We start from the raw sequence: 27,066 nt of genomic DNA, 5'->3' as shown, positions 1-27,066 counted from the left end.
TGTATATATTGTGTGTAGATATATCCAGAGGGAGATATACCAATGCTAGTCTAGTAATAGTGGCGTAATAAAGTATCCTTTATTTTTGCAACAGTGAGTTACTGTCTGACTACTGTGGTATTGCAAGTGCTATACATTCCTCCTTGATAAACTTCAGCTGCTCAACTCAGCTACCCCTAGAGAGCTTTTGCTATCGGGACACATATTTACTATCATTAAGGGTTGCCTGAACTCATTATGGGGTGCCACACCATAGGTGTACACAACAAACTGAGCCATTCTCCTACACGTTGTACACTTGTATATCATTGTGTGATTATTTCACCAATTTTCCTGTGCTAGCCTACTTGACAGTCACTTTTGTACCTCACATTCACTGTATCAGGAGTGACTTTAGCCTTAAGATCTTATTAAAGCTAAATTGTACCCGTTACCAGTGTTGCTCCTTACTGAGCATCCTTAATGATTTGTACCTGATTGACATTGCTTGTGTTGGTTGCCAGCAGCCAGTCCAGTTCAGTCTGTGGCAGGAACCACATGGCTTAAACTGTACCATTTCATTAGGGGACATCCTCGTCACACAGTGACAAAGTCTTGAAAAAGGGGTCGACAAAAAAAAAAAAAGTCAGCTAAAAATTGAGTGGAGGTAGCTCCCTTCGCATCTGCGGGGGCTGGTAAGAAAGAAAAGAACTGATGTCAGTGCGCTGAGGTGGCGCCTATATATTTAATGCACATGTAACTTCTAGCATGAATACCACTGTTTAGCTGAACAAAGTCACCTACCAGTGCTCAGAGGTACTGTTTGAAAAGTTTCCAGATCCAGTCTGACACCTGGGAATTACTATAAGGTAACAAATCTGCAGCTAGAAATCTCCATCAGATACAGACGTTATGAGGACTGTAGGAAGTTGGCTCTGTATATACTATCTAAAAGTGAGAGATAGTGTGCACAGAGTCCAAGGGTTCCCCCTTACAGGTCGATAGTCGCAGAATTAGATCATTCCAATGCTCTATTTCGTGGTAGTGTGGTCGAGCAGTAGGCTTATCAGATTATAGTGTTAAGCATTTGTTGTACACACACAGGCAATAAATGAGGTACACACACTCAAAGACTTAACTCCAGGCCAATAGTTTTTATATAGAAAAATATATTTTCTTAATTTATTTCAGAACCACAAGATTCAAGATTTGAGGTAAATACATAAAATGCAAGGTACTCCACACAGGTAAGTAAGGAACTTTGAATTAGAGCAGTAACATACACAGTATAGGTTAAAATGGCAATAAGCTATTTTAAAAGTGGACACAGTGCAGAAATCAACAGTTCCTGGGGGAGGTAAGTATGGTTAAGTTTCTGAGATAAGTAAAGCACTTACAAGTTCAGTTTCCTGGGCATAAGCAGCCCACCGTTGGGGGTTCAAGACAACCCCAAAGTCACCACACCAGCAACACAGGGCCGGTCAGGTGCAGAAGTCAAAGGAGGGCCCAAAACACATAGGCGCCTATGGAGAACAGGGGTGCTCTGGTTCCCGTCTGCTAGCAGGTAAGTACCCGCGCCCTCGGGGAGCAGACCAGGGGGGGTTTTGTAGAGAACTGGGGGGGGGGGGGGGGTGGGAGGATACAAACAGGCACACAAAGCACACCCTCAGCGGCAGAGGGGCGGCAGGGTGCAGTATGCAAAGTTGGCATCAGGTTTGCTATTGAAAGCAATGGAGGGACCTGGGGGTCACTTAGGCGATGCAGGCAGGGCACAGGGGGGCTTCTCGGGCCATCCACTGACTGGGCTAGGGAGAGGGCCGCCTGCTGGTCACTCCTGCACTGGAGGTTGGTTTCTTTCGTCCTGGGGGCTGCGGATGCAGTGCTTTGTCCAGGCGTCGGGTTCTTTCTTCCAGGCAGTCGCAGTCAGGGGAAGCCTCTGGATCCTCTCTGCAGGCGTCGCTGTGGGTGTGCAGGGGGGTCGTCTCAGGTTACTCACGAGGTCGCACTCGCCTGGGAGTCCTCTCTGCAGTGTTGGTTCTCTGGAGTTCGAGCCGTGAGCGTCGGATGCAGAGGGTGAAGTCTCACGCTTCCGGCGGGAAGAGTGAGTTCTTTAAAAGTTGCTTCAAAGTTGCAAAAATGTTGCTGTTGGTGAACAGTGCTGCTGTTCTCGTGAGTTTCTTGGTCCTTCGGTTCAGGGCAGTCCTCTGAGTCCTCAGAGGTCGCTGGTCTCTGTCGGACACGTCGCTGTGCAGGTTCTTTGAATCTGGAGACAGGCTGGTAGGGCTGGGGCCAAGTCAGTTGTCTTCTCCGTCGTCTCTGCAGGGCTTTCAGGTCAGCAGTCCTTCTTTGTGTAGGTTGCAGGAATCTGATTTCCTGGGTTCTGGGTCGCCCCTAAATAGTAGATTTAGGGGTGTGTTTAGGTCAGGAGGGCAGTAGCCAATGGCTACTGTCATGGAGAGTGGCTACCCCCTCTTTGTGACTCCTCCCTGAGGGGAGGGGGGCACATCTCTAATCCTACTGGGGGAATCCTCCAAACTCAAGATGGAGGATTTGTAAAAGGCAGGGGTCACCTCAGCTCAGGACACCTTAGGGGCTGTCCTGACTGGTGGGTGGCTCCTTGTTTTTCTCATTATCCTCTCCTGATTTGCTGCCAAAAGTGGGGGCAGTGGCTGGAGGGGCGGGCATCTCCACTAGCTGGGATGCCCTGGGGTGCTGTAACAAAAGGCATGAGCCTTTGAGGCTCACCGCCAGGTGTTACAGTTCCTGCAGAGGGGGGTGGGGGGGGGGGGGGGGGGGAGAGAAGCACCTCCACCCAGTACAGGCTTTGTTCCTGGCCACAGAGTGACAAAGGCACTCTTCCCCATGTGGCCAGAAACTCATCTGTTTGTGGCAGGCTCGCAGAAGCTGGTCAGCTTAGCACTAGGAATCGGACTGGTATTCAGGGGGCATCTCTAAGATGCCCCCTGTGTGCATTTTACAATAAATCCCACACTGGCATCAGTGTGCATTTATTGTGCTGAGAAGTTTGATACCAAACTTCCCAGATTTCAGTGTAGCCATTATGGAACTGTGGAGTTAGTGTCTGAGAAACTTCCAGACCATATACTCTTTATGGCTACCCTGCACTTACAAAGTCTAAGGTTTTGCTTAGACACTGTAGGGGCATAGTGATCATGCACATATGCCCTCACCTGTGGTATAGTGCACCCTGTCTTAGGGCTGTAAGACCTGCTAGAGGGGTGACTTACCTATGGCACAGGCAGTGTGAGGTGGGCATGGCACTCTGAGGGGAGTCTCATGTCGACTTAGTCATTTTCTCCCCAGCAGCACACACAAGCTGTGAGGCAGTGTGCATGTGCTGAGTGAGGGGTCCTCTGGGTGTCATAAGACATGCTGCAGCCCTTAGAGACCTTCCCTGGCATCAGGGCCCTTGGTACCAGGGGTACCAGTTACAAGGGACTTACCTGGGTGCCAGGGTTGTGCCAATTGTGGAGACAAAGGTACAGTTTTAGGGAAAGAACACTGGTGTTGGGGCCTAGTTAGCAGGGTCCCAGCACACTTTCAATCATAACTGGCATCAACAACAGGCAAAAAGTCAGGGGGTAACCATGCCAAGGAGGCATTTCCTTACAAGGACAATCAGAATATAACCGCTTTTTACCACAAGAGCTACAAGGTCTGAAGAAAGGCTCCTGCAATCCCTTATAACGGATGATTTGTAAGTGTGAAAGAATTTGAAAGAATATCTTATCTGAGGTGATTTGACCAGCGCTGAAGGGGACTCCCTCCATATATGATGAATGGTGGAATTCTTAGCTAGAATGTACTCTCAGGGTGTGGACCTCGGTTCATTTTTTTTAAGAGCCGGAAAGGCATTTAAATTCATCAGCAATTTCTCAGTTGGTCTGCAGCCCTTTCAGACTGCTTTTCAAAGCCCTGGGATATCCTGGGGCCTCTGTAACTTCCCCCAGGTCCCTGTAGTAATTGCAGAAGGTACATGGAGACTTTCAGAGGGAGAAAAAAGAAAAGGGAGCAATCAGAGAGAGTGAAGGCGAATAGGTGGATGGATTGAAACAGACTGCGCAAGGAAAAGAAGGGAGCGAGACTGGTTTGAGCATTTTTGCCAGGGCTGCTTCTGTTTCCCGAATCTGGCTCTGTAATAAAATCTGAATGGCTGAAGTTTGGCTCCTTTTAAAACAGTGTTACTTGGCAGGGTTACAGCCTCTGAGTCATGTTTAACATGGAATTGCTATTGTAATTTTATTGTTGAACTCCCAAGCTCAACGACTGGGTTGATTAATGCATGTGACTATGAAAAAGGCAAAACTGGAGAATGGCTGGTCCCCCCTCCTTTGCAGAATTCCACTTCATAACTACGAACACCACAACTGCATGTAAAGTTTACATGAGCTAACCGCAACCAGCCAAAATGTTTGAGAGACGATTGATCAGAAGAATATGCTATTAGACACCAACTTTCTAGTCCTTGATATCCAGATAACAAATCAGTGTATTCTGAGAGTTGCAGTCTTTATTCTATTCAATTTACGCAGTAAGCCAAATACACCGAAAAACAATTTTTAGCAGGAAAGCACAGAATGCTAAAGTACTGTCCTGTGACAGAGGCAATTGGTACCATAACAAATGGAGCTCTATTTCCAGTTAATATCCTATTGCTTTACTTTTGGTGCCAATGAACATTGAGAGCGGAGAGACTTGAACAATATTCAAATGTTCCTATGTTTTGGAACTATAACAGTAATAAGTAATACAACTCAACTATCCCTACCACAAAATTTGTATTGATCAGATTTCAGGCCCTAGCCACAAACCCCTTTTGTAGTTTCTGCACATTTCATCACCAAGGACTCTTCACCCTAAGCCACATGGCTTGGCAGCGGTTCTGATTGTGATGAATCATGGCTAATATAAGGGGTTTGGCAGACTAAATTGTGGTCTGCCACACTTCTCCCGGAAGAGCACAAGGTGATTCAAAGCTGTGCCTGGTGGCAGCTCTGACTAGTGGGATCTCATAGAATATCATAGTAATTATCTTTGCAGGCGTCAGTATGACTGCCCCAATTCCCTTAGCACCTCCTTCTCCACTTCAAAGAGGGACTAATCCAAGGGGCAGAACTCAGCCAGCTGTCAATGTGATTAAAGTGACAGACAGGACTGCATATACTTATTACTACAATGACAGGTTGAAGAGGCTTCCAAGGAAAATAATGTCTCAGAAGGCTGATCATCTCTTGTGAACAGGGTCTACTCACTAGTATCGCCTCCCTAAATCTTTGCCTTACACTTTAATGAGGTCAGTCTGTGTTGACACATTATCAACAGGAGCATCAGGTGCAGGTCATTGTATTCTACTTCTGTATTAAGTATTCAGGGGCCTTGATGAACAAGTTACTTACCTTCAGTAACACCTTATCTGGTAGAGACTATCTAGCTGCAGGATTCCTTACCTTAGAATTATCCCAGGTGTCAGACTGCATATGGAAATATTTCATGAGTAGTACACCTGGGCAGGTGGCATCGTTCAGCTCAGTGTGTTATTGTTGGCATCGTCCGCGCCTGATATGACATGCGCAGTGCCTATATAGGTGCCACCGCAGTGTGCTGATGTTGGTTTCTTTTCTCTACTTTCCATGCCAGAAGCGCACAGCCAACACTGACAACTGGTGTGTAAAACCTAGGGTCCTGAAAGAAGAAACAGCTCTAAGCCAATAATCTGTTCACAGAGTGAGAAGGATGGGTGGTTTGGTAAGGAATCTGCGTCTAGATAAGAGTCTACCAGACAAGGCGTTACTGAAGGAAAGTAACTTGTTTATCTGATAGAGACTTCTAGCCACACATTCTTTACCATAGTTTGGATACTGTTTTGCTTTCCTTCTCTTATCTTATGACCGAGCTTACAAAATTTCTCTGGAATGCACTTCTTAGTTTAAAGAAAACATTTATTGTTATTATTACTTCACCACGAGGTTCCTGAAAGACAAAATTAGTAGGTTGGAAGCACACGTTTAAAAGTAGTTGCAGCAATGAAAGCAAAATATATCAAAGTACTTCTCAGTTGCAATGTACACAGCAAATACATGTGATTATATTATAGCATAACTTCAAAGCAAAGCATAAAAGTCAAAATTGCATCACTGTAGGGCCTATCACTCCGCTTCATCTTTCTAAGGACTGCAAGTTGATGACTCCGGTTCAACTGCGAGAAAGAGATTTTCTACCCAAACGGGAGAAAGGCAACTGACGTCCGTTCCTGTCTGAAGTCAAGATCTTTCTCCCCCTCGCTGTTGCCCAGGGCCATCGTTAAAAGCAAACTCAGTGTGAGAACCGAATAAACTTGGAGAGTGGCCAATTTTCCAAACTTCACTCGTTCCCAGACTGGATTGGTGTGAAAAACACAGCTTGGTCTATCATGTGGAAAAACACAGCTTGGAAAAACACAGCTTGGAAAAACACAGCTTGGAAAAACACAGCTCATCTGCAATGTCTCAACTGCAATGTCTAACTCCACGTTAAAGCCAATAGGCAGCTAACCTAAATACCAAATGTAATTTCTAATGCCATGTTAAAGCCAATAGGCAGCTAAACTGAATACAGAATGTAATGGCTAATGCCATGTTAAAGCCAATAGGCAGCTAAACTGAACACAACATGTAATGTGCTACTGGTGAACATTGAGCAACTAATATGCGCAGTGGTGAAACACAAAGTCATTGGTCAAACACAATTAATAGCATCACAGATACCCAAGCAATACCTCCTTGGAGGAGGGTCTGTGGAAAACAATTCACACTAGAAAATCCGGCAAGACTGAATAGACAAAGTTCCAACACATTATAACAACTAGAATGTAAGTCTTGATAGTAGGGAGCCTAATACAGCAGTTATGGAGCAGTTCGAATAGAGCGCACATCAGAAACGTCAATACTAAGCTAAGGTCACACTAAGGCATGATGAAGGGAGAAGGTGGGAACAAGGGTGGAGACTTTTCAGAAACGTAAATACAATATGTGACTTGAAAAGTGTTGGCTGATCTAGTAACCGCAGAAATGCTGACATGGCAGAAAGATAACCTCTTAAGGTGCCCAAAGCAGAGCTCTGCTGGGCAAGAAAATAAATAAACAGAAGGACCTGTGAAAGGGGACCTATATGTTTTTCTGCACACCATGCCAAAAACTTGCCCCAACTGCAGGCGTATATCAATACAGTAGAGGGACACCTGGCTGCCAAGATGACATTACAGACTCCAGATGAAGACCGAAAGCTGCCAACTGTCACTGCTAAACCCCCACACATGAAGGAGGAGTGTAGACTAGTTTGGGTGCAGAACCCTCACCTGCTGCTGCGGCACAAGATTCTCCCAAAGGGGCAACCTGATCAGAGGACCAAAAGCCATGCTCCACACCTCGAGATACCAGACTCTCCAAGGCCAGTCTGAAGCCAAAGGATGACTTGGGCCCAGTTGTTCCTGATCTTCTTGAGAACTCTGGGCAGCAGTGGTATGGGCGGAAAAGCATACAGGATGCCTGAGCTCCACTCAAGATGAAAAGCGTCTCTAAGCGAGAGTGGCCTTGGAAACTCCAGCGCACAGACCTGCTGACATTGTGCATTCTCAGCAGTGGCGAACAGATCTAACCAAGGTTCTCCTCACTGTTGAAAGACCTTGCCCTACCTCTGGATGGAGACACCATTTGAGATACGCTCTGCATCTTTGGCTGAATTTGTCCGCTCTGGAGCTTAGGGAACCTGCAGGTGCTGAACCACCAGGGAAATGCCCTAATGTTCCAGCCATGTCCAGAGATGCAGAGCCTCTTCACGGCCCCACTATGCTCGGTTTGCTGCAGTACCACATAGCAGTGGTGGGGAGGCAGTAACAAGGATGTGGAAGTATGTGTCCTGCAAGTCCAATGCCACCATCTAGCCTTCTGGGTCCAGGGCAGACAGGACTTGGGCAAACATGAGCATTTTGAATTTCTCCTTTTTCAGGAAGAAACTGAGGGGTTGCAGGTCTAGGATAGGACAAAGGCGTCTGTCCTTCTTGGGCACCAGAAAGTAGCAGGAATAGCAACCATGACCATCTTCTGCTGCCGGCACCCTCTCTATAGCTCCCTTGGCCAAGAGAGCTACCATTTTGCTGGCAGAGTAATGAGATATGGTCATCAGTCAGCCTGTTACAAGTGGGTGGCATGGGACAGGTGCAGAAAGGAAAGAACCAACGTCAGAGCACTGGGGCAGGGACTTTACAGGCACTGCGGATGTCACTTCCCTGGTGGACGATGACACCTACTGGCGTGCAGGGGTACTGCTCACAAACATTTTTTGGATCCAATCCCACACACATGGGATAATTCTAAGTTAAGGAATCTGCAGCTAGAAGTCTCTTTCAGATACATAGAATGATCAATTATTGAGATAACTGCCAGAATGCAGGTTTTCAGGTGGAAGTGGACTACATTGTTCTTACTAGTGATAAATAGTAAAACAGTGGAGCGTACCATTAGACTCCCCTCTGACGAACGTCTTTAGAAAGGTTGCACAAGAAGGTCATGGTAGCAGTGAACTCCCTTAAGCAGCATGGTGCTTTTTGAAAATATCCAAACATGTTTTAGGTGCTATGAAATCACAGCATTAATACAGTAACTTTTCCAATATCTTAACCATGAGTCTAGATACAGGAAAAACGTTAACCTCAACCAAACGCATTAAATTGGGGATTTGGAAAAATGGTATTATGTCAATTAAAGCTTTATTCACACATTTAGGAGTCAAAGGGCACAACTCAATTAACAAAAAAATGGCACAGTGTTAAAGAAGCCTGAATGAGAATGTAGTGGAAGCAGCACTCTCCATGTGAAGAGGGATGTGAGAAAGGCCCCTTAATTTTTGTTTTCGAAATTTTCTGAGGTTGTTCCTGTTCTGAAAAGAGCATTGGGAGTGCAGTAAGAAGAGTGATCTGAGCAGCTCTGGTATAGCACAAGTGGAAACTAAACAAAAGGCATTATCACCGACAGATGAACTGTGGCATGTGGAGCCGGTAACAGGTTGGAAATGGATTGTCTATCACCTTGTTTATCATAGTAGACCACTTCATACATTAATAAAAGAAGCCTGTAACTATTCTGGTATACAAGCACAATCATAGTTTGCACACTTGTAACTAAAATCATTTCTCCAGGTCACATATACCCAGCCACTAAGCGCTTCCATAATTATTACCCCAATAAAAATAACAATCACTTACTCTGTATGCTGACGAGGGCAAATGTGTCTGCTGCGCCCACCTTATTGGTCACATGGCAACGGTACTTGCCAGCATCTTCTGCGGTGGCCTCGTTGATATGCAGCACGCCATCTTGGATGGTAGCTTTCTCTGAAAGAGTGCCGTTGACTTTGGCCCAGCGAAAGCGAAGTGGTGGTGTCCCATGGGCTAGACACTGCAACTGGATCATATCCCCTAAACGCACAGAAACCTCATCGGGCAGGCTGGTTGCATAAGGGGGCGCTAACAGGGAACACAAAGGACAACTTAAGATAACAGATTTCAACCGGTAAAGCAGCTTCACTTAGATACCTATCTCAGAATGTTAGAAGTGAAAATTAAAGGTGGAGAAGATGTTTAAAAATATTTAGTGACAAATTTGCTGGTAATGAAGGTGCCATACTTTCCACATCCAAGGCGATGAAAGCCTCAGAGTACCCAGCTGGACTGGAAGCGTTGCAGATGTACTGGCCAGAGTCCTGCTGAGCCACTCTTGGAATGATAAGGGTATTATTGACCACCTGGTGCTGCCATGGTAGTGGTGCCCGCAATTTGGACCATGTGATGCTTGGGGTCGGGGTCCCTGGAAACAGAAAGTCAATAGCGATATCACACCATATTTCAATCATGCACTCAATTAACCTTTATCCCCGACCTGCTCTAAAAACCCCTGCACTCTTAATAAAATGACACCTTTCAAACTCACCAAACCTCGCATTTGGAGTTTCCTTTTTATACCAACTCACTATGCAATAGAAATAACGATATGTCATATTTAGTCTAAGCAATAATGTGTAAAAATGTACTGTTTGGGGCAATATCTTACAACACCAAAAGTCTACAAAAAATATGTACGTACAAGCAAAAGTCACTTTGCAGCTATCCCTGCTACCAAACTCATATCTTCCTGTACCTCTATGTAACTATCCTAACTTTAAAAAAAGCCAGACCTTGGTTGGCATAATTTAGAGTAATTATAAGGTTTATAAGCTCTAGAGACCGTCCAGACTCATGGTAGTGTGAGTTAGAGATGTAAAGCCTCCCACACAGCAAAGCAAAGGAAGTAATGTAAATTAATACATAAAGGATACATAATGGGTAACTGTTTTATTTGATCCAATATTGCCATTGATGGCTTCTGGTGACAACATAAACCAAAATGTCACCAGAACCCCAAGATGGCAATGTCTGACAATGTCACCCATTTCCCGTAATGTATTTCTCATATTACATGTTTATTTTGGGTTAGTTGACTTGAAAGAGCCATTTCACAAAAGTGAAGTTAACAGGCCCTCATTAGATTTAAAATGTTCTTCACCTTTAATGAATAAATTGTTTCTAGAAAATGAACAAGGGTTAGAGTCAGTGGATTTATGTGATTCCGTGGCTGCAACCTTTTGTGCATAGTTGCGGATTCAACACATTTGCCACTTAATTTGCTGATTTAAAAAAATATTGCTTGAAGCACAAATGGACGAAAATATAACTGCTAGAAAATGTGCTCCATAATTTGCTATTTAGCGGCACAATTTAGATTTAGATTTGCCTGCTGCATAATTTTGTCCTTCATGCCACATGATCCTAGTAGCTGTTCCCGGCTTGCTCCTCACCGAGGTAGTGCAGGGAAGAGCACTACCGCAAGCCCCTTTATTATACTACACAACAACCTCTTCCAAACCAAAAAGAGGGCCTGCACTCGAAGATGGAAGATAATCCGTATCTGTAATGCCCCAGGTTGCACAGCACAAGATCAAAAAATTCTTATGCCAAGCAACACAGTAAATATCAAAATTAGTAAAAAAGGTGTTTCAGCTGATTCCACAGCCTTTCTAGATCTTAACATCGCAATTTTGGTTGCTATTTAAGTACCTCAATCGCTAAACATAGGAGAAATTGTGTCACATTTACCACATTGCAGTCATAATAAGTACACATCTTTCTCAAACACTGCCTTTTATTAAACGTTTTTTTTTATAAATCATGCCTATAACAGCAAATGTCACTATTTAAACCGTCCGAGTTTACCTTTATCTTTTCAATGACTGCAGCAAAATGTTCAAATACAAGGGCACTCCAACCGGCACCTTCAAATATAAACAACGTGCCACCCGTGCTTTGCCCACATCTGTTCAATTAAGCCAAAATGTTTCCGTCTGCAGCCTCTTGCAATATCCATACATATTGAGGCAAGCAGATGGGGCAATGTACATAAAATCCTGAGGTCTGTGCAATCCTGATCTGCAGCAAAAATAACTACTTCACAACCCCTGTTCCAAATGTCGTGCTATAATTGTGTGTCCTGGGCATACATAAAACAATTGTGAAGGGGGTCAGTTTCTGACCCCCTTTTTTCCCGAGAATCTTCACCTCCCCAGGGCTACGATTGTTGGAAGGAGGGCCGCGCACTGATGGCCCTGGAGACCGCCACCCACAGGGCCAACTCCTGCTTTGTCCTGGAGTGCCCACCTCAGGGACATAGCTGTTTACTGTAGCTTGGCTGCACCTCTGCAGCCAAGCCACAGCAAACAGTTCAGTTTTTGACAGTGGGACTTGTCAAACATGTCCGGTTGTCAAAAACCAAAGTTTTCAGGGGACAGAGATGAAATGCTTCAGAGAGCAGGGAGCTGCTCAAAGCAGCTCTTTGCTTGCTGATGCAATGGCACCTCGAGGGAAGCCTTAAGGCTTCCCCCGCGTTGCCAGATAGCCACCAAGGGCATTTTTGTAACACAAAAAAAACTAAGATAAAATAAATAAATATGGAGGGACCACAGGGGAGCCCTTGAGCGCTCCCTCGCAGTCCCAGGTAGCCCATAAAGGGCTAAAAAACAAAAACAAGAGCTCAGTGGGAAGATCGCTAGTGTTACAAGTTGTTTTTCTTCGAAGAAGTCTTATAGAGTCACAGGATCGAGTGACTCCTCCTCTCTGTTCCATTGCGTATGGTCATCGACTCCATTGTTAGATTGTTTTCCCGCAGAGGGTAAAGGAAGGAGTGATAAAGTATATAAGTGAAAAAAGAGATGTCGATGCAAATGTAAATGTATATACATATGTACAAATGTGTTAACTTAAACAACTGCAGGCTTCCGGGGAGGAGGGAGATTAGATGTGAATCTGCAGCACAACATGCCACGAACAGATGTACCCTGGGTAAGTGACATTTTCCTTTCAATGGCATGTGTAGCTGCAGATACACATGCTATGCATAGACTACAAAGCAGTTTGTCCTCTCAAAATAGCGGTGGCTAGCCTGTAGGAGTTGAAGTTGTTTGAAATAATGTTCTCAGAACAGCTTGTCCTACTGTGGTTTGTTGTTGTGATAATACATCCACACAGTAGTGTTTAGCAAATGTATGAGGTGTTGACCATGTAGCTGCTTTACATATTTCAGCCATTGGTATATTTCCTAAAAAAGCAATTTTTGCACCTTTTTTTCGTGTAGAATGTGCTTTAGGGGTAATTATAAGTTCTCTTTTTGCTTTGGTATAGCATGTTTGTATGCACCTTACAATCCATCTTGCTAAACCTTGTTTTGATATAGGATTGCCTGTATGTGGTTGTTGAAAAGCTACAAAAAGTTGTTTTGTTTTCCTAAATTGTTTAGTTCTGTCTATGTAGTACATTAGAGCTCTTTTGAGGTCTAATGTATGTAGAGCTCTTTCTGCCACAGAATCTGGCTGTGGGAAGAAGACTGGCAGTTCCACTGTTTGATTGATATGAAATGGTGTGACCACTTTTGGTAGACAGCTTGGATTTGTTCTTAGTACAACTTTGTGTTTGTGTACTTGGAAGAAAGGTTCCTCAAGAGTAAAAGCTTGTATTTCACTTACTTGCCACCAGGAAGGCAACTTTCCATGTTAGAAATTGAATTTGACAAGAGTGCATGGGTTCAAAAGGTGGTCCTATAAGTCTTGTAAGCAATATATTTAGATTCCAAGATGGAACTGGTGGTGTTCTTGGTGGAATGATGCGTTTTAAGCCTTCCATGAAAGCTTTAATGAAAGGAACTCTAAATAAAGAGCTATGTTGAATAGTTTGTAAATATGCAGATATTGCAGTAAGGTGTATTTTTATTGAGGAAAATGCTAAATTAGATTTTTGCAAATGAAGTAAATAGCATACAATGTCTTGTATTGATGCTGTAAGAGAATCTAAGTTTTTAGATTGACAATAATAGACTAATCTTTTCCATTTGTTTGTGTAGCACTGTCTAGTAGTCGGTTTTCGTGCTTGTTTAATAACTTCAATACATTCTGATAGGAGTTTTAAATATCCAAATTCTAGGACTACAGGAGCCAAATCGCTAGATTGAGAGCATTGGGGTCTGGATGTCTAATTTGACCTTTGTTTTGTGTTGACAGGTCTGGTCTGCACGGGAGTCTGGAGTGCGGTACTACAGACAGATCTGCTGTGTAGTGCTGTGTACCATGGCTGACGTGCCAATGTTGGTGCTATGAGTATTATTTTGAGTGACGCAACTTGTTGACCAGAAATGGAAGGAGTGGGAGAGGGGTAAAAGCGTAAGGAAATATCCCTGACCAATTGATCCATAGAGCATTGCCTTTGAATAGGGGATGTAGGTGTCTGGATGCGATGTTTTGGCATTTTGTGTTTTCGCTTGATTGGTGTTCCCCACTTTTGAAAGTACTTTTGAGGTACTTGAGGATGAATCTCCCATTTGTGTGTTTGTTGGTGACATCTGCCAACTGATTGTCTATCCCTGGAATGTACTGTGCTAATAGATGAATGATTGTGAATTGCCCATGTCCAGATTTATTGGGTCAGAAGGGACAGTTGAGATGAATGTGTAACCTCTCTGTTTGGTGAGATAATACATAGTTATCATGTTGTCTGTCTTTATAAGAACATTCTTCTGTCTGAGAAGAGGTTGAAAGGCTTTGAGGGCAAGAAACACAGTTAATACCTCTAAGTGGTTTATGTGTAGCTGCTTCTGTTTGACATTCCATTGCCCTTGAATATTGTGATTGTTTAGGTGAGCTCCCCCACTAATCATTGATGCATCTGTTGTAATTATAGTTTGAGGCACAGGGTCTTGAAACGACCGCCCTTTGATTAAATTGCTGCGATTCCACCACTGAAGGGACATATGTGTCTGGTGGTCTATCAACACTAGATCTTGAAGTTGAACGTCTGCCTGTGACCATTGTCGTGCAAGTGACTGTTGTAAGGGCCTCATGTTTAATCTTGCGTGTGGAACTATTGCAATGAAATATGCCATCATTCCTAGGATTTTCATAACCAATCTTACAGTGTATTATTGATTTATTTGTATAAGTGGAATTCGATTTTGAAAAGCTTGTATCCTTTGTGTATTTGGATACTCTAGAGCTAGTTGAGTATTTAGGATAGCACCTAAATACGGTTGTACTTGTGCTGGTTGAAGGTGTGACTTTTGGTAGTTTATAGAAAACCCTGCACACCCTAGGTTTTTCTATCACGTAACGTGTATGATCTTGGCATTGTGTACGATTGCTCGATTTTATTAGCCAATACTCTAGATATGGAAAGACATGGATATGTTGTCTTCTTAGGTAGGCTGCTACTACTGCTAAGCACTTTGTGAATACCCTTGGAGCTGTTGTTATGCCGAAAGGTAACACTTTGAATTGGTAGTGTTTTCCTTGTATCACAAATCTGAGGTATTTTCTGTGAGCTGGGAGGATGGATACGTGGAAATACCCATCCTTGAAGTCGAAGGCTGTCATAAAATCTTGTTTTTGTAGCAGTGGGATAATATCTTGCAGAGTAACCATGTGGAAATGTTCTGATAGGATGTACAAATTTAGTGGCCTGAGGTCTAATATTGGCCTGAGGGTGCCATCTTTCTTGGGAATTAGAAAGTATAGTGAATAAACTCCTGTTCCTAGTTGAGACTGTGGAACTAACTCTATTGCTTGTTTGAGTAGTAGAGATTGAACCTCTTGTTGTAACAGAACTGTATGCTCTGGGGTTAACTTGTGATACCTTGGTGGAATATTAGGAGGAATGTTTATCAATTCTAGACAATAGCCACTGAGGATAATTGATAACACCCAGTTGTCTGTGGTGATATTTTGCCAATGTGTGTGGAACTGCTGTAGTCTTCACCCCACATGAGATTTGTGGAGTGGAAGGGAGTGAGAGAAGTCACTGTTTTGGCTGTGTTGCAGGCTGTTTAGAGGTTTGGAATTTACCTCTATTTCTAGAGTATTGTCCTCTATATGTGCCTCTAAACCCACCTCGCTGGGACTGGGTTTGATAAGCTGGTTTTGCTTGGGAAGTTGATAACTCTGAGGGTTGTGGTCTGAAACCTCCTTGAAACGGAGGCTTACGAAATGACCCTCTATATGGTGTAGAATAGAGTGCACCCATTGCCTTGGCTGTGCCTGAGTCTTTTTGTAGTTTTTCTATTGTTGTGTCTACCTCTACCCAAAAAGATGTTTCTTATCAAATGGCATGTTTAACACAGCCTGTTGTATTTCTGGTTTAAAACCAGAGGAGCGCAGCCATGCATGTCTAAGAATAGTAACTGCTGTGTTCACACTCCTTACAGTTGTATCAGCTGCATCAAAGGCAGACCTTATTTGGTTGTTGCTAATACCGTGGCCTTCCTCTACTACCTGTTGTGCCCTCTTCTGTTGCTCTTTTGGGAGATGCTGTATGATATCCTGCATCTCATCCCAATGGGCTCTATCGTAACGAGATAGTAGTGCCTGGGAATTAGCTATCCTCCATTGGTTTGCTGCTTGGGACGCAACTCTCTTTCCTGCAGCATAAAATGTTCTGCTCTCCTTATCAGCAGGTGGTGCATCTCCTGAGCACTGGCTATTTACCCTTTTTCTTGCAGCACTAACCACTACTGAACCGGGTTGCACCTGATGGGTGATGTAATCAGGGTCAGAAGGTGGGGGTTTATACTTTTTATCCATTCTAGGTGTTATTATTCTTGCTTTCACAGGCCCATTAAAAATTTGGTCTGCGTGCTTTACCATGCCTGGTGGAATTGGGAGGCATTGGTACCTAGAATGGGTTGAGGATAATGTATTAAACAAAAAGTCTTCCTCTAGTGGTTGTGTGTGCATTGTAACCCCATGATAGGCTGCAGCCCTGGCTATAACCTGATTATATACTGTAGTATCTTCAGGTGGAGATGGTTTAGAGGGGTAGGTGTCTGGGTCATTGCTTGGGATGGGATCAGGGTCGTAAACGTCCCATGGATCAACAGTGTCTTGTTGCGAATCAAATGAATGCATTGGAGAATGCACTGGTGTAGGACTTGTGTGAGGAGACGTAGGCAGGCACGGAGAATGAGGAGGAGAATGAGGAGAAGACTGAGGAGGTGTAGGCTTCTCTTTTTGTTTTGGCACTTTAGCTGGGGGCTGTGCAGTGTCCAATTCCACCTGAAATGCCAGTTTTCTCTTTGTTTTTGAAGGAGGTGCTGTGATGATTTTCCCGGTTTCTTTATGGATGTGTATCCTAGTCTGTCTCTCATCCATAATTTGAAGAATTAGTTCAATTTCTGTCTCTTCCTCAGAGGTTTTATGGCTTTCTCGCAGTCTTTTGATAAGTCATTGTTCCTCTGTATAACCTGCCTTTTTCGGTTCCAAAGTTTGGTGTTTTTTCGGTATCGAAAATGATGAGGAAGGTCTCGGCTCCGAAACCGTTTTTCTAATTTTCGACTGCAAAAATTGTTTTCTGCTGGAGTCTGAAATGGAGCTTTTAATAGTCTTTGTCAACTCCGAAGTCATCGGAGGCGTGGAATTTTTCGGTGCCGAACCAGAGGGTCGGTCACCGACTATCTTTTTTTGGGCCGAACCATGGCCTTCCGGCAGTGGTGTACCCAAGGCCTTCTGTTGTTTCTTGTGTGGGGGTGCAGGGGCAGACGTACTCACATGCTGGCCGGCTGTGATAGGTCTGTGTTCCCCAGATTCCTGCTCCGACTCTGTCTCGGACAGAGACTGCTGTTTGCATGTGTTCCTCTTCTGTAACGTCGAAATGTTCTCTGCTCTTCGACGCCCTTTCTAGCCTTCTTGCTCTTCGGTTTCTAAGAGTCTTTTTCGATCGGAACGATCAACAGACCTCTCAGCTTTCCTCCCGATGGTCTGGAGAAAGGCAGAGGTTGCAAACCAGATGTTGGTCTGTGTATGGGTACTTAGAGTGGCACCGAGGGCAGGATCGGAATGGAGTCCGAACCATGAAGTTCTCCACGCGGTCGGCCCGAATAGGCCCGAGTTGGGCGCACACGCCTCGAAGGGCGAACAAAGTTGTTTTCCAACGGTACTGCTGTTTCAATGGTAGGTAAATAGCGTGATCGATACAATACCAACGAAAAGGAAGGTTTTTAAAAGTTTTCCGAATCGAAATCTCAAAAACAATCTAACAATGGAGTCGATGACCATGCGCAATGGAACCGAGAGGAGTCACTTGATCCCGTGACTCTAAAAGACTTCTTCGAAGAAAAACTACTTGTAACACTCCGAGCCCAACACTAGATGTCGGAATCGATATGCATATCATGTGTATCTGCAGCTACACATGCCATTGAACATATAAATATACACCCAACTGGCGGTCACCAATAGGTAGTTATAGTTAGGACCATGTTTCCATAGAAAAAGTTTTTTTTAAACTTATTTGGTGTAAATCCATCCAGTAATTTGTTATATATTAAAGAGAAATAAATGTATATATCTAGGGCCATGGATCCATTGCGTGAAATTAGCAGTGATTGCAGCATAGTCTTGAATGCATGTGCCACCAGGAATGCTGTGTTTGGCTGGCCGCAGCCTGAGCAGAAAGTTGAGGCTACCATTTTATGTAATAGGACACGGTCCCTGGGGCTGAAACTAAATTAAAGTGGCATAAGGGGTCAAGATAGAGGTAACCCTGACCCCAGGGGTGTGACATAGGGTATTTTTAGGTCAAATTATTACCATAACATGTTTTTTTCCCCCCACAACACGCAATATTCACTAATACGTCACCATGCTCAGCACAGCCCGGTGTAATCGACGAATGTCGGTTGTGACGAATACGCGAATAAGCCCAAAAATGTTTTTGAAGAAAAAAAAAAAGTCAGACTCATTCATACACTAATTTATTAAGTCATAGATGCACTCAGACTCATGCGTCCACTTTGAGACCTTCCCTGGCATCAGGGCCCTTGGTACCAGAGGTACCAGTTACAAGGGACTCACCTGGATGCCAGGGTGTGCCAATTGTGGAAACAAAGGTACAGGTTAGGGAAAGAACACTGGTGCTGGGGCCTGGTTAGCAGACCTCAGCACACTTTCAAATCATAACTTGGCATCAGCAAAGGTAAAAAGTCAGGGGGTAACCATGCTAAGGAGGCATTTCCTTTCAGGGACGTTCTAATTAAGTTCTGAATTTACACATACAAAATCATAGAAATTCAGCAGTTATAGTTAGAGTTATTTCAAGTAACTATGACTCGCACTCTAAGGGAACTATAATTCACACCTTCCTGATGCACAGCTGACTACTCCACATATTATACCATTGGTTACACTTTCTATGACATCATTGATATCACTATAACATTTGCAATAAAATTAATAATGAGAAAACAGTGAATGGCGAGGGTGTGAGTTAGAGTTACCTTAGGGCATGAGTAACCTCTTTTTTTAAGTGAATTTCATTTTTTATTTTTTAAATTCGATTTCTGTATTTCTATCACATCCCTGTAACATTAGTTTTTTTCCAGGGATTATTTTTATTTTTTTAACGTAAAGCAATTTTAATTACTTTACGTTAATCCAACCATCGCCACACACAGCCTTTGGAAGTGCGTGGTGTGGTTGGCCCCAGGGCCTGTGCCCTATCCCCTATAACTGCTTCTGCCCCCTATAACCACCCAACCCCGCGCCATGCATGGCCTTTGGCCGTAGGGCCTGGCTTGCAGCTAACCCTCTATAACCACCAAACGCCATGCTACATAAGGCCTTTGGCCATGAGCAGCAGGGTTTGACAGAAGGGCCTGCACGCCGGCCAGGACCAGCGGCCAACCCCAAAGCACAGCGCCTGCCCAGCATTTATAGTACATGTAGCTCCAGGGAGGTGGGGGTCCCCAGGGCTTTTGAAAGTCCTAGGAGTGGGGCCCGTGCACCCCCCTCCTTAATACTGACAATATGTATGGCCCGGGGACCTGGCCCACCTGGGGGCAAAATTACAAAATTAAAAGCAAGAGCTGGAAACATCGCTTTTAAACTTTTTTTTTTTAATTCACTGCAAAATGTGAAAATATTTGTGAATTTTGCCATAACTTAAAAAAAATAATAATAATAATAATTGTCCTGGCAGCGTCGCGGGGGGGGGGGGGTTTAGGGACGGCTGCTGGACCAAGGCTAGGGGCTCAGGATATTCCTACCGGGCCCCCTTTTCCTATTCCTTGGGTTGAAGCAGAGCCCCAGAATGTCTGCCTTGTTGAACTGTTGCCATCCAATCAAATCTCAGCACAAGATCAGGACTATTTGCAAAGTATTTGCGCTTCTAGATATACATATTTGGATTTCCTTTAATATCTCGAAAAACGAATTAAAAGATTTACACCAACTAAGAAAAAGCATGATCTGTGGACCGAAAGCTACCATTCTGCCAAATTTGGTGGTGTAACTCCGTCCAGCAGTTCAGGAGGCAGGTGTCTCTAAAGAGTATATGGAAATTAACATGGGAAAAACACTTTTTTTGACCCCCCTTTTTTCTTGGTCTCCGCTTGACGGATCACACTGAAACCTTCCATGCACATCAAGACCCAACTTGAAACTTTTTGGGAAAACTTTGTGAAGATTCTTCAAAGATATAGCCAAGTCAAAAATGTTTTTTCTATGAAACTAGGTCCTAACTAGAACTACCTACTGGCGACCCCAGTAGGCAATTTATTTTCATTCCATAGCCTGAGATAGTGATTGAAACAGAAGGAATGAAAGCAATCCATTACAGAGTTGCTGGAAGGATAATAGAAAAATCTTAAGGTTCAGAAAAAAATAGGCTTTAACAAAGTCGGAATGAGAACATATTTTACGGAGTGCCTACTTAGTATTTTTATTGGTGTTACTGAATTTTCTTTGGTCAACATTGTATTTGCTGATATTCTTGCAACTGGCTCTCCAGTGAAGGAAGTGGTAGGAAGAGATACAAGAAGATTTAAGGGAAGGGAAGAAGCCAGAGAAGAAAAGAGGAAAAGGGGACAAGGAGATGGGGAAGGTGGCACCAGTGGAAGGAAGGAAAATAAAGAGGCTAAGGAAGGAACTCAAGAGGGAAGTGAAAGGGAAATGGGGGCAAGGGTATGGAGATAAGGAGGCTTTCATCAAGGAAGTCAGGAAAGGAAGAAAGTTGAATGAAGATTATGCCTATCATTTGTCAATTTCTTTTTTTCCCGGGGCCATTTCTCAAAACCTTGACCAATGAAAGTTATGCAATAACTGCTTAGAAGAGGGGGAAGAGGAAGGAATAACACACTTGGGCCCAATCAGACCCAATCTGTACACAGTTATCTGAAGAAAATGAACAAAAAAAGCACAATCCTGATAAATTGAGTATTGTGCCCGTTTCCATGTGTTCAAAGAGAATTGGACATATTGCAACCAAACCAACACCATGGACCATAACAAGCTGAACTTTTGTCAGATTCAAAATCCTCTGTAAGGATTCTCAAAGCTTTTTTTTTTTTTTTACTGAAGACTTGCTTTGGAATGAGGCCTTTACCTTCTGCTGAGCAGCGCAGTGTGGCAGTTCCTCCAGACACCACAATCACTGCTGCTTCTACTGGGGTCACGCTTGGTGCTGCTGGGTTTACTATTCTGCCTTCTACGTGCACTTCCACTTGGACCTGTACAGAACCATAAGTATTTCGGGCAATGCAGGAATAAGAACCAGCATCTTCTGGTCTGGCAGAAAGAATCTACATTGCAAAAAACAAACAAAAAAACAACAAAAAACAATTTGTTAAAACTGGTACCTCAAAGTCTGATGGCAATACCAATATTTCCAAAGTAACATGTTACTTACCTTTGGTAACGTCTGGTAGAGACTATCTAGCCACAGATTCCTTGCCTTAGATTTTTCCCCAAGTAATCAGACTGGAACTTGAGATTTGTGTGAGCAGTACCCCTATGTGTGGGTAAGTGGTGTCGTTCAGCACCGCGAGGAGTCGCCGTCCACGCCTGAAGAGACGAGTGCTGTGCCTATATAGGCGCCACTCAAGCTCACTGTCAGTTTCTTTTCATGACTTTCCATGCCAGGTGCATGGAGCTATGAACACTGGAGTGGAAAACTAGGGCCCTGCAAGGGCAAAAGCCTTGACCATAGAAATCTGTTCACAGAGCTGGGAGGTTGGGTGGGTTGGTAAGGAATCTGCAACTAAAATTGGACTCTACCAGATAAGGTGCAGGTTAAGGTAAGCAACTTGTTCATTTGATCGAGACTTCTAGTCGCAGATTCCTTACCTAAATATACATACCCAAGGAATACCTTCCCAGAGCTGGGTCTGTAAACATGATTTAAACAAGCAAAGTGCCCATTCCGACAGACCTGAGTGTTCAGGCAGTAGTGTTTGGTGAACATGTGCAGCGAGGCCCACGTTGCTGCCTAGTAGATGTCCAGGACCAGAACTTCACGTGCCTACTGTAGGAAAGTGCCCTTTTTGACAGTCACCCACACTTTTTGCCCTGGTAATGATGTCTTTTTGACTGAGTGTGTACTGGGTCCCTGCTAACCAGGTCCCCAGTGCTAGTGCTCTTTCACTAAAACACAGTAAATGTCTAAATGTAATCCAAATGGCAAGGACTCCAGCACCCCTGTAAGTCCCTAGTAAATGGTGCTTCTGGTACCTAGGGCATGGGTACCAAATAGTGTCTCTGAGGGCTGCAGCATGTATTATGACACCCTAATGGACCCACACCCATATTGCATGCCCCTTGCCACTGCAGAATGTGTGACATTGTGCAAACCACTTTGACAAAACGGCATTGCACACACCCTGTGGGCAATGCCCCCCGACCACACCATATAATGTATGTAAGTCACCACTATAGCAAGCCTTTGAGCCCTAAGGTAGGGTGTGCATTAAATTGCAGGTGAAAGCCCATCTGCATGACCAGATGTTCCCATGTGATACACAGCTTCATTGCTAGACACTACAAGTGTTCAGGCAGCCATGTTGAGGACTTGTACTGGACACTGGTCATTACGAGTTACCCAGCTACATGATGGCTGCACTGAATATACTAGTGTTTGGTATGAAACACCTTGTCTTAATAAATCCACACTGATGCAAGCATTGTATTTATTATGACAGGCACCCAGAAGGCAGCTTAGAAGTGCCCCTTGAAAATGTACTTGTCCCTTACTGTGTTGGCTGACCGAAATTGACCAGCCTGCCATCACAGATGGGTTTCGGACTCCCTGCAGTTGAGAGCCTGTGCTCTCAGATGTCAGAATCAATGCTCCAGCATAATGGCTAGCTATTTCGCATATCAGAACCAGGGGCTTCAAAGTTCCTGTTGCCTTTGATATGCAACCCTGGCTTCCCCCAGTCCTGGGAAACATCACCCCCTGCCCTGCCCATTTGGCACCAGAAAAGGCAGGAAATTAGTTATTCAGGAAGCATGTTCCCCTTCTAGGGTAATCACACCCCAAGGTGTGCTACCTGAACTGGTCACTTGAGGAAGGGTTCTACCATCTTGTTTTTGCTGAAATTAGTAACTCTGGGTCAGGAAAATTCACACTCCACAGGAAGTGGTCATCCAGAGGGTTTAGTCACCCCAGGGATAAGTAGCCCCTTGGCTAATGCCCTACAAACCCCTAAATGCCCTTAAATTCAGTATTTAGGGTTCCCTCGGACACCAAGACTTCAGATTTGTCTACTGGATCCTGAAGGACAAAAGAACAGCAGTCACTGCGAAAACAGAGGACTTAACCAACACTTTGCACCAAACTCTGCCCTGCTACTGGAACGCTGACAGTTGCACCAACCTGACTCATCCAAAAGCTGTGCATCTTCCCAAAGCTGTGGAAGATGGTCCAGTACTTCAACAACTACGCAGCATCTCCCTTGAGGTGGATGAGCCATCCCCCTGTATCTGCTGGTACCAACCGCATCTGTCCAGTACAACGTTTTGCTGGCCATTGGGCCCAATGAGGTAGCATCATGCCAAGCGGTTTTTGAGGCTCCAAGAGGTCAGCCCTGTAGAAACGTACCCTCTTTTTGGCATGGTTACCCCCACGGTTTGCCTGCTATCAGTATGCTTTGACTGTTTTCACTGAGATCCTGCTAACCAGGACCCTTGTGATTGTGCTCTCTCCATCTAACTCTGGTTGCTTAGGACTTGCACACCCCACAATTGGCATACCGGTGCCCCCATACAAGTCCCTAGTATATGGTACATAGGTACCCAGGGCATTGGGGCACCAGGGGTTCCCCCGTGGGCTGCAGCATATATTGTGCCACCCATGGGAGTCCATGCAAAATGTGTCTGCAGGCCTGCCATTGCCAATGGGTACATTGTTTCTCCGGACCCTGCAAGAATTCTGCAACATCCAAGGCTGTGCATCCTCAAGGGTCACAAGGACTCTGTTTCCAACTGAAAGCATGAAGGAATCTTCCTTGGAGGGAAGGAGTCACTCCCCTGCATCCACAGGCACCTCAAGAGAACGACAACCGACTGGTGGATCCTGCTGTCCCACGGACAATGTGAATGCTCTGTTCACAGGTGGTGGTTCTGTGGCTCTCTTAGGGTCCTTCCTATCTTCTGATCCACTTGGGAGACTGTGGGCCCCTGTTGCAGCCACTGGAGCGGCGCCCCTGTCGCAGTCACTGGAAAAGCACCCCTGTACCCAGTGACTGTTGCTCTTGCCAAAGTTTGTTGGCTCTTCCTCTAAGAGATCTTCGAGCACCGATAAGCCCCACCCTCCAGCACACTCCAATACCAAGATCAGCCTCCGTTCTGAAACTCTTGCGATGTGGGACTTCTGTTTTGTTGTGCTGCTGAGGCCTCCTTGTGACTCCCTCTGTCCATCAGATATGGGTCCACTCGTGGGGGCTCCAACGACTTGCTGCCCTCCCTGTGTGGTGAGGGCCAGGCCTGACCCCGCTTAAAAGTAGGGTCTCCTGGACCTTGTGGGCCCCAAAAAACTTGCAAATCTATTTCAGCTCCTCCTTGCATTTGCCAGTGCTTGTTGGTTGCCTCACTGGTCACTGACCCTCCTGCAAATCAGCGACCAACATGGGACTAGTTGTAGGCAACTCTTAGGATCTTCTGCAGCTCCTGGACCACGCAGCTGAACTCCTTCATTCACCAACCAGCAGGAACTTCACCTCTAAGAGGGTGAACCACCTGGGCATTTCCGAGGATGCTTGACTCTGACCCCTTCCTTTTCAGGTCTTCTATGTCCAAAATACATCCTTGGGTTCCACCAGTGTGGTTGACTGGTCATGACACCAGCTGGACGCCTGAGGCCTCCACTGACTTCAGCGAGGGTTTCCAACATCCTTTCACCCATATGCGTCCGGGTCCCCTGTTGTAGGTACTTCTGTTGGGGATCTCTGGATGGGGACACTCTAACCTTCCTCTTGACTTTGGGTTTCCTCAGAGTTCACTGGGAATTCCAACCATGACTTCCCTGTGCTAGTCTATGGGATGACGGGGTAGGTAACCACTCTGCACCCGGTCGCTGGGGAAACTTCCTGTACTTACCACTGGTGTTTTCGTTCAACCCCAGCCCCTAGCTAACCACCACACTTACCTTGGTAGGGTTCACTATTTCGCATTCCACTTACTTAGTATATGGTTTGCCCCCCTCATGGGGCCCTGTACATTCTATACTATTCCTGCTTGTTGTTTGGTGTATATATTGCGTGTAAATATCTCCAAAGGAAGATATACCAATGCTAGTCTAGTAGTAAGTGCCGTAATAAAGAATATTTTATTTTTGCAACACTTGTGTGGTTCTTTCTTGTGTAAGAGTTAGGGCCAGATGTAGCAAAATCCGATTTTGCTACTTGCAAATTGCGAGTCTGAGCGACTCGCAATTTACAAGTCGCAAAATCGGATGCAGAATGGTGTCTCAGGCACCTTCTGCGAATCGCTATGGGGTCGCAAAGACCCACCTCATCAATATTCATGAGGTGGGTCGCATTTTGCAACCCCATAGCGAGTCCCTGCACTCACAGGGATGGTGGCCTGCTGTAGTCAGCAGACCTCCATGTCTGTGACTGCTTTTTAAATAAAGCTGTTTTTTTTTTCATTTTGCTGACCGTTTTCCTTAAAGGAAAACGAGTTGCAAAATGAAAATAAATACCGGAACCATTTGGTTTCGTTTTTTTCAGAGTAGGCAGTGGTCCATAGGACCACTGCCTGCTCTGATTTTTTTTTTTTCCGACATTCACAAAGGTGCAGGGGTCCCATGGGGGCCCCTTCCCTTTTGCGAATGAGTTACCACCAGTGTGACACTGGTGGTAACTGCGAGTTGCTTTGCGACCGCATTTGCGGTCACAAAGCAACTCTGAATTACGATTTGCGAGTCGCATTCCCAAATTGCGAGTCGGTACCGACTCGCAATTTGGGAATGAGCATCGCGTGAGGCCGTTTGCATGGCACAAACTGTGTTTTTCGCAGTTTGCGCCATGCAAACGGCTTGCTACATCTGGCCCTTAATGTCTGACTACTGTGGTATTGCAATTGCTTTACGTTCCTCCTGGATAAGCTTTAGCTGCTCGCCTCAGCTACCCCTAGAGAGATTTGCTATTTGGAGACCTAAACACTATCACTAAGGGTAGCCTGGAATGAGTATAGGGTGCCATACCATAAACTAAGGCAGCCTCCTACAACCCAGTCTCAGTGCTCTTTCCCTAAAACAAGGTATATGTCTAATTGTAACCCAACTGGCAAGGACTTTAGTACTTCTGTAAGCCCCTAGTAAATGGTGCCCCTACTACCTAGGCCAAGGGTACTAAAGAGGGTCTCATGTATTATGTCACCCTAAGGGATTCACACCCAAACTGCACACAGACTGCCATGGCAGTATGTGTGAAATACTGCAAAACATTTTGAAAACACAACATTGCTGATACCCCTTGTGGGCAACACCCACGACCACTGCATGCACTGTATGTAAGTCACCCTTACAGGAGGCATTAGAGCCCTAATGCAGGGTGCACTATATTAAATGTAAATGCACATCTGCATGAGCAGCTGTACCCCTGTGATGCCTAGTTCAATTGCTAGACACTGAAAGTATTCCGGCAGCCATGTTGAGGACATGTACTGGGCAGTGGTCATTACAACTTACCCAGCTACATGATGGCTGCGCTGAAAATACAGTTTTTTTGTATCAAACACCTAATTTCAATAAATCCATAATGATGGCAGTAACATATTTATTATGACATGCATGCAGAGGGCATTTTAGTAGTGCCTCTCAAAACTAACTAGGCCCTTGGTGTGTTGGCTGTCTGGAATCAAACAGCCTGCTACCAAAGATGATTTTCTAACCTGCAGGTGAGCGCCAGCGCACTCAGAGTCCAGAAACAATTATACCATTTTGGTGGAGGGATACCTGGCTGTCAAGATAACATCACAGACTTTGGGCAGAAGGTTGAAAGCTGTCAACTGACACCGCTCAATTTCCTTGTAAGAAGATAGAAACTGGACAGGTTCGGGTGGAGAGCCGTACCCCGCTACCGCGACAGAAGATCCTCCCGAAGGGGCAGTCTGATCGGAGGATCGATGGCCATGCTCCAAAGGTCTGGATCCATATCCTTAAAGCCCAGTACAGAGTCACAAGGATAACTTGGG

General features: G+C 44.8%; 1 protein-coding gene across 7 annotated transcripts in view; it reads right to left on the bottom strand.

Annotated features, from left to right (window-relative positions):
• HSPG2 (heparan sulfate proteoglycan 2) overlaps positions 1-27,066 on the bottom strand; it is a 933,800-nt gene that overhangs the window by 158,318 nt on the left and 748,416 nt on the right. For all 7 annotated transcript variants that reach the window (XM_069240056.1, XM_069240057.1, XM_069240060.1 and 4 more), the window contains 3 exons: positions 20,978-21,173; positions 9,660-9,839; positions 9,239-9,499 (listed from right to left, as the gene is read on the bottom strand). In XM_069240056.1, coding sequence (XP_069096157.1) covers positions 9,239-9,499; positions 9,660-9,839; positions 20,978-21,173 — 637 coding nt within the window. The remainder of the gene's footprint in view (positions 1-9,238; positions 9,500-9,659; positions 9,840-20,977; positions 21,174-27,066) is intronic.

Source organism: Pleurodeles waltl, chromosome 6, assembly GCF_031143425.1.
Source record: "Pleurodeles waltl isolate 20211129_DDA chromosome 6, aPleWal1.hap1.20221129, whole genome shotgun sequence".
NCBI classification, from domain to species: Eukaryota; Metazoa; Chordata; class Amphibia; order Caudata; family Salamandridae; genus Pleurodeles; species Pleurodeles waltl.
This window is presented reverse-complemented; position numbering and strand designations above follow the sequence as displayed.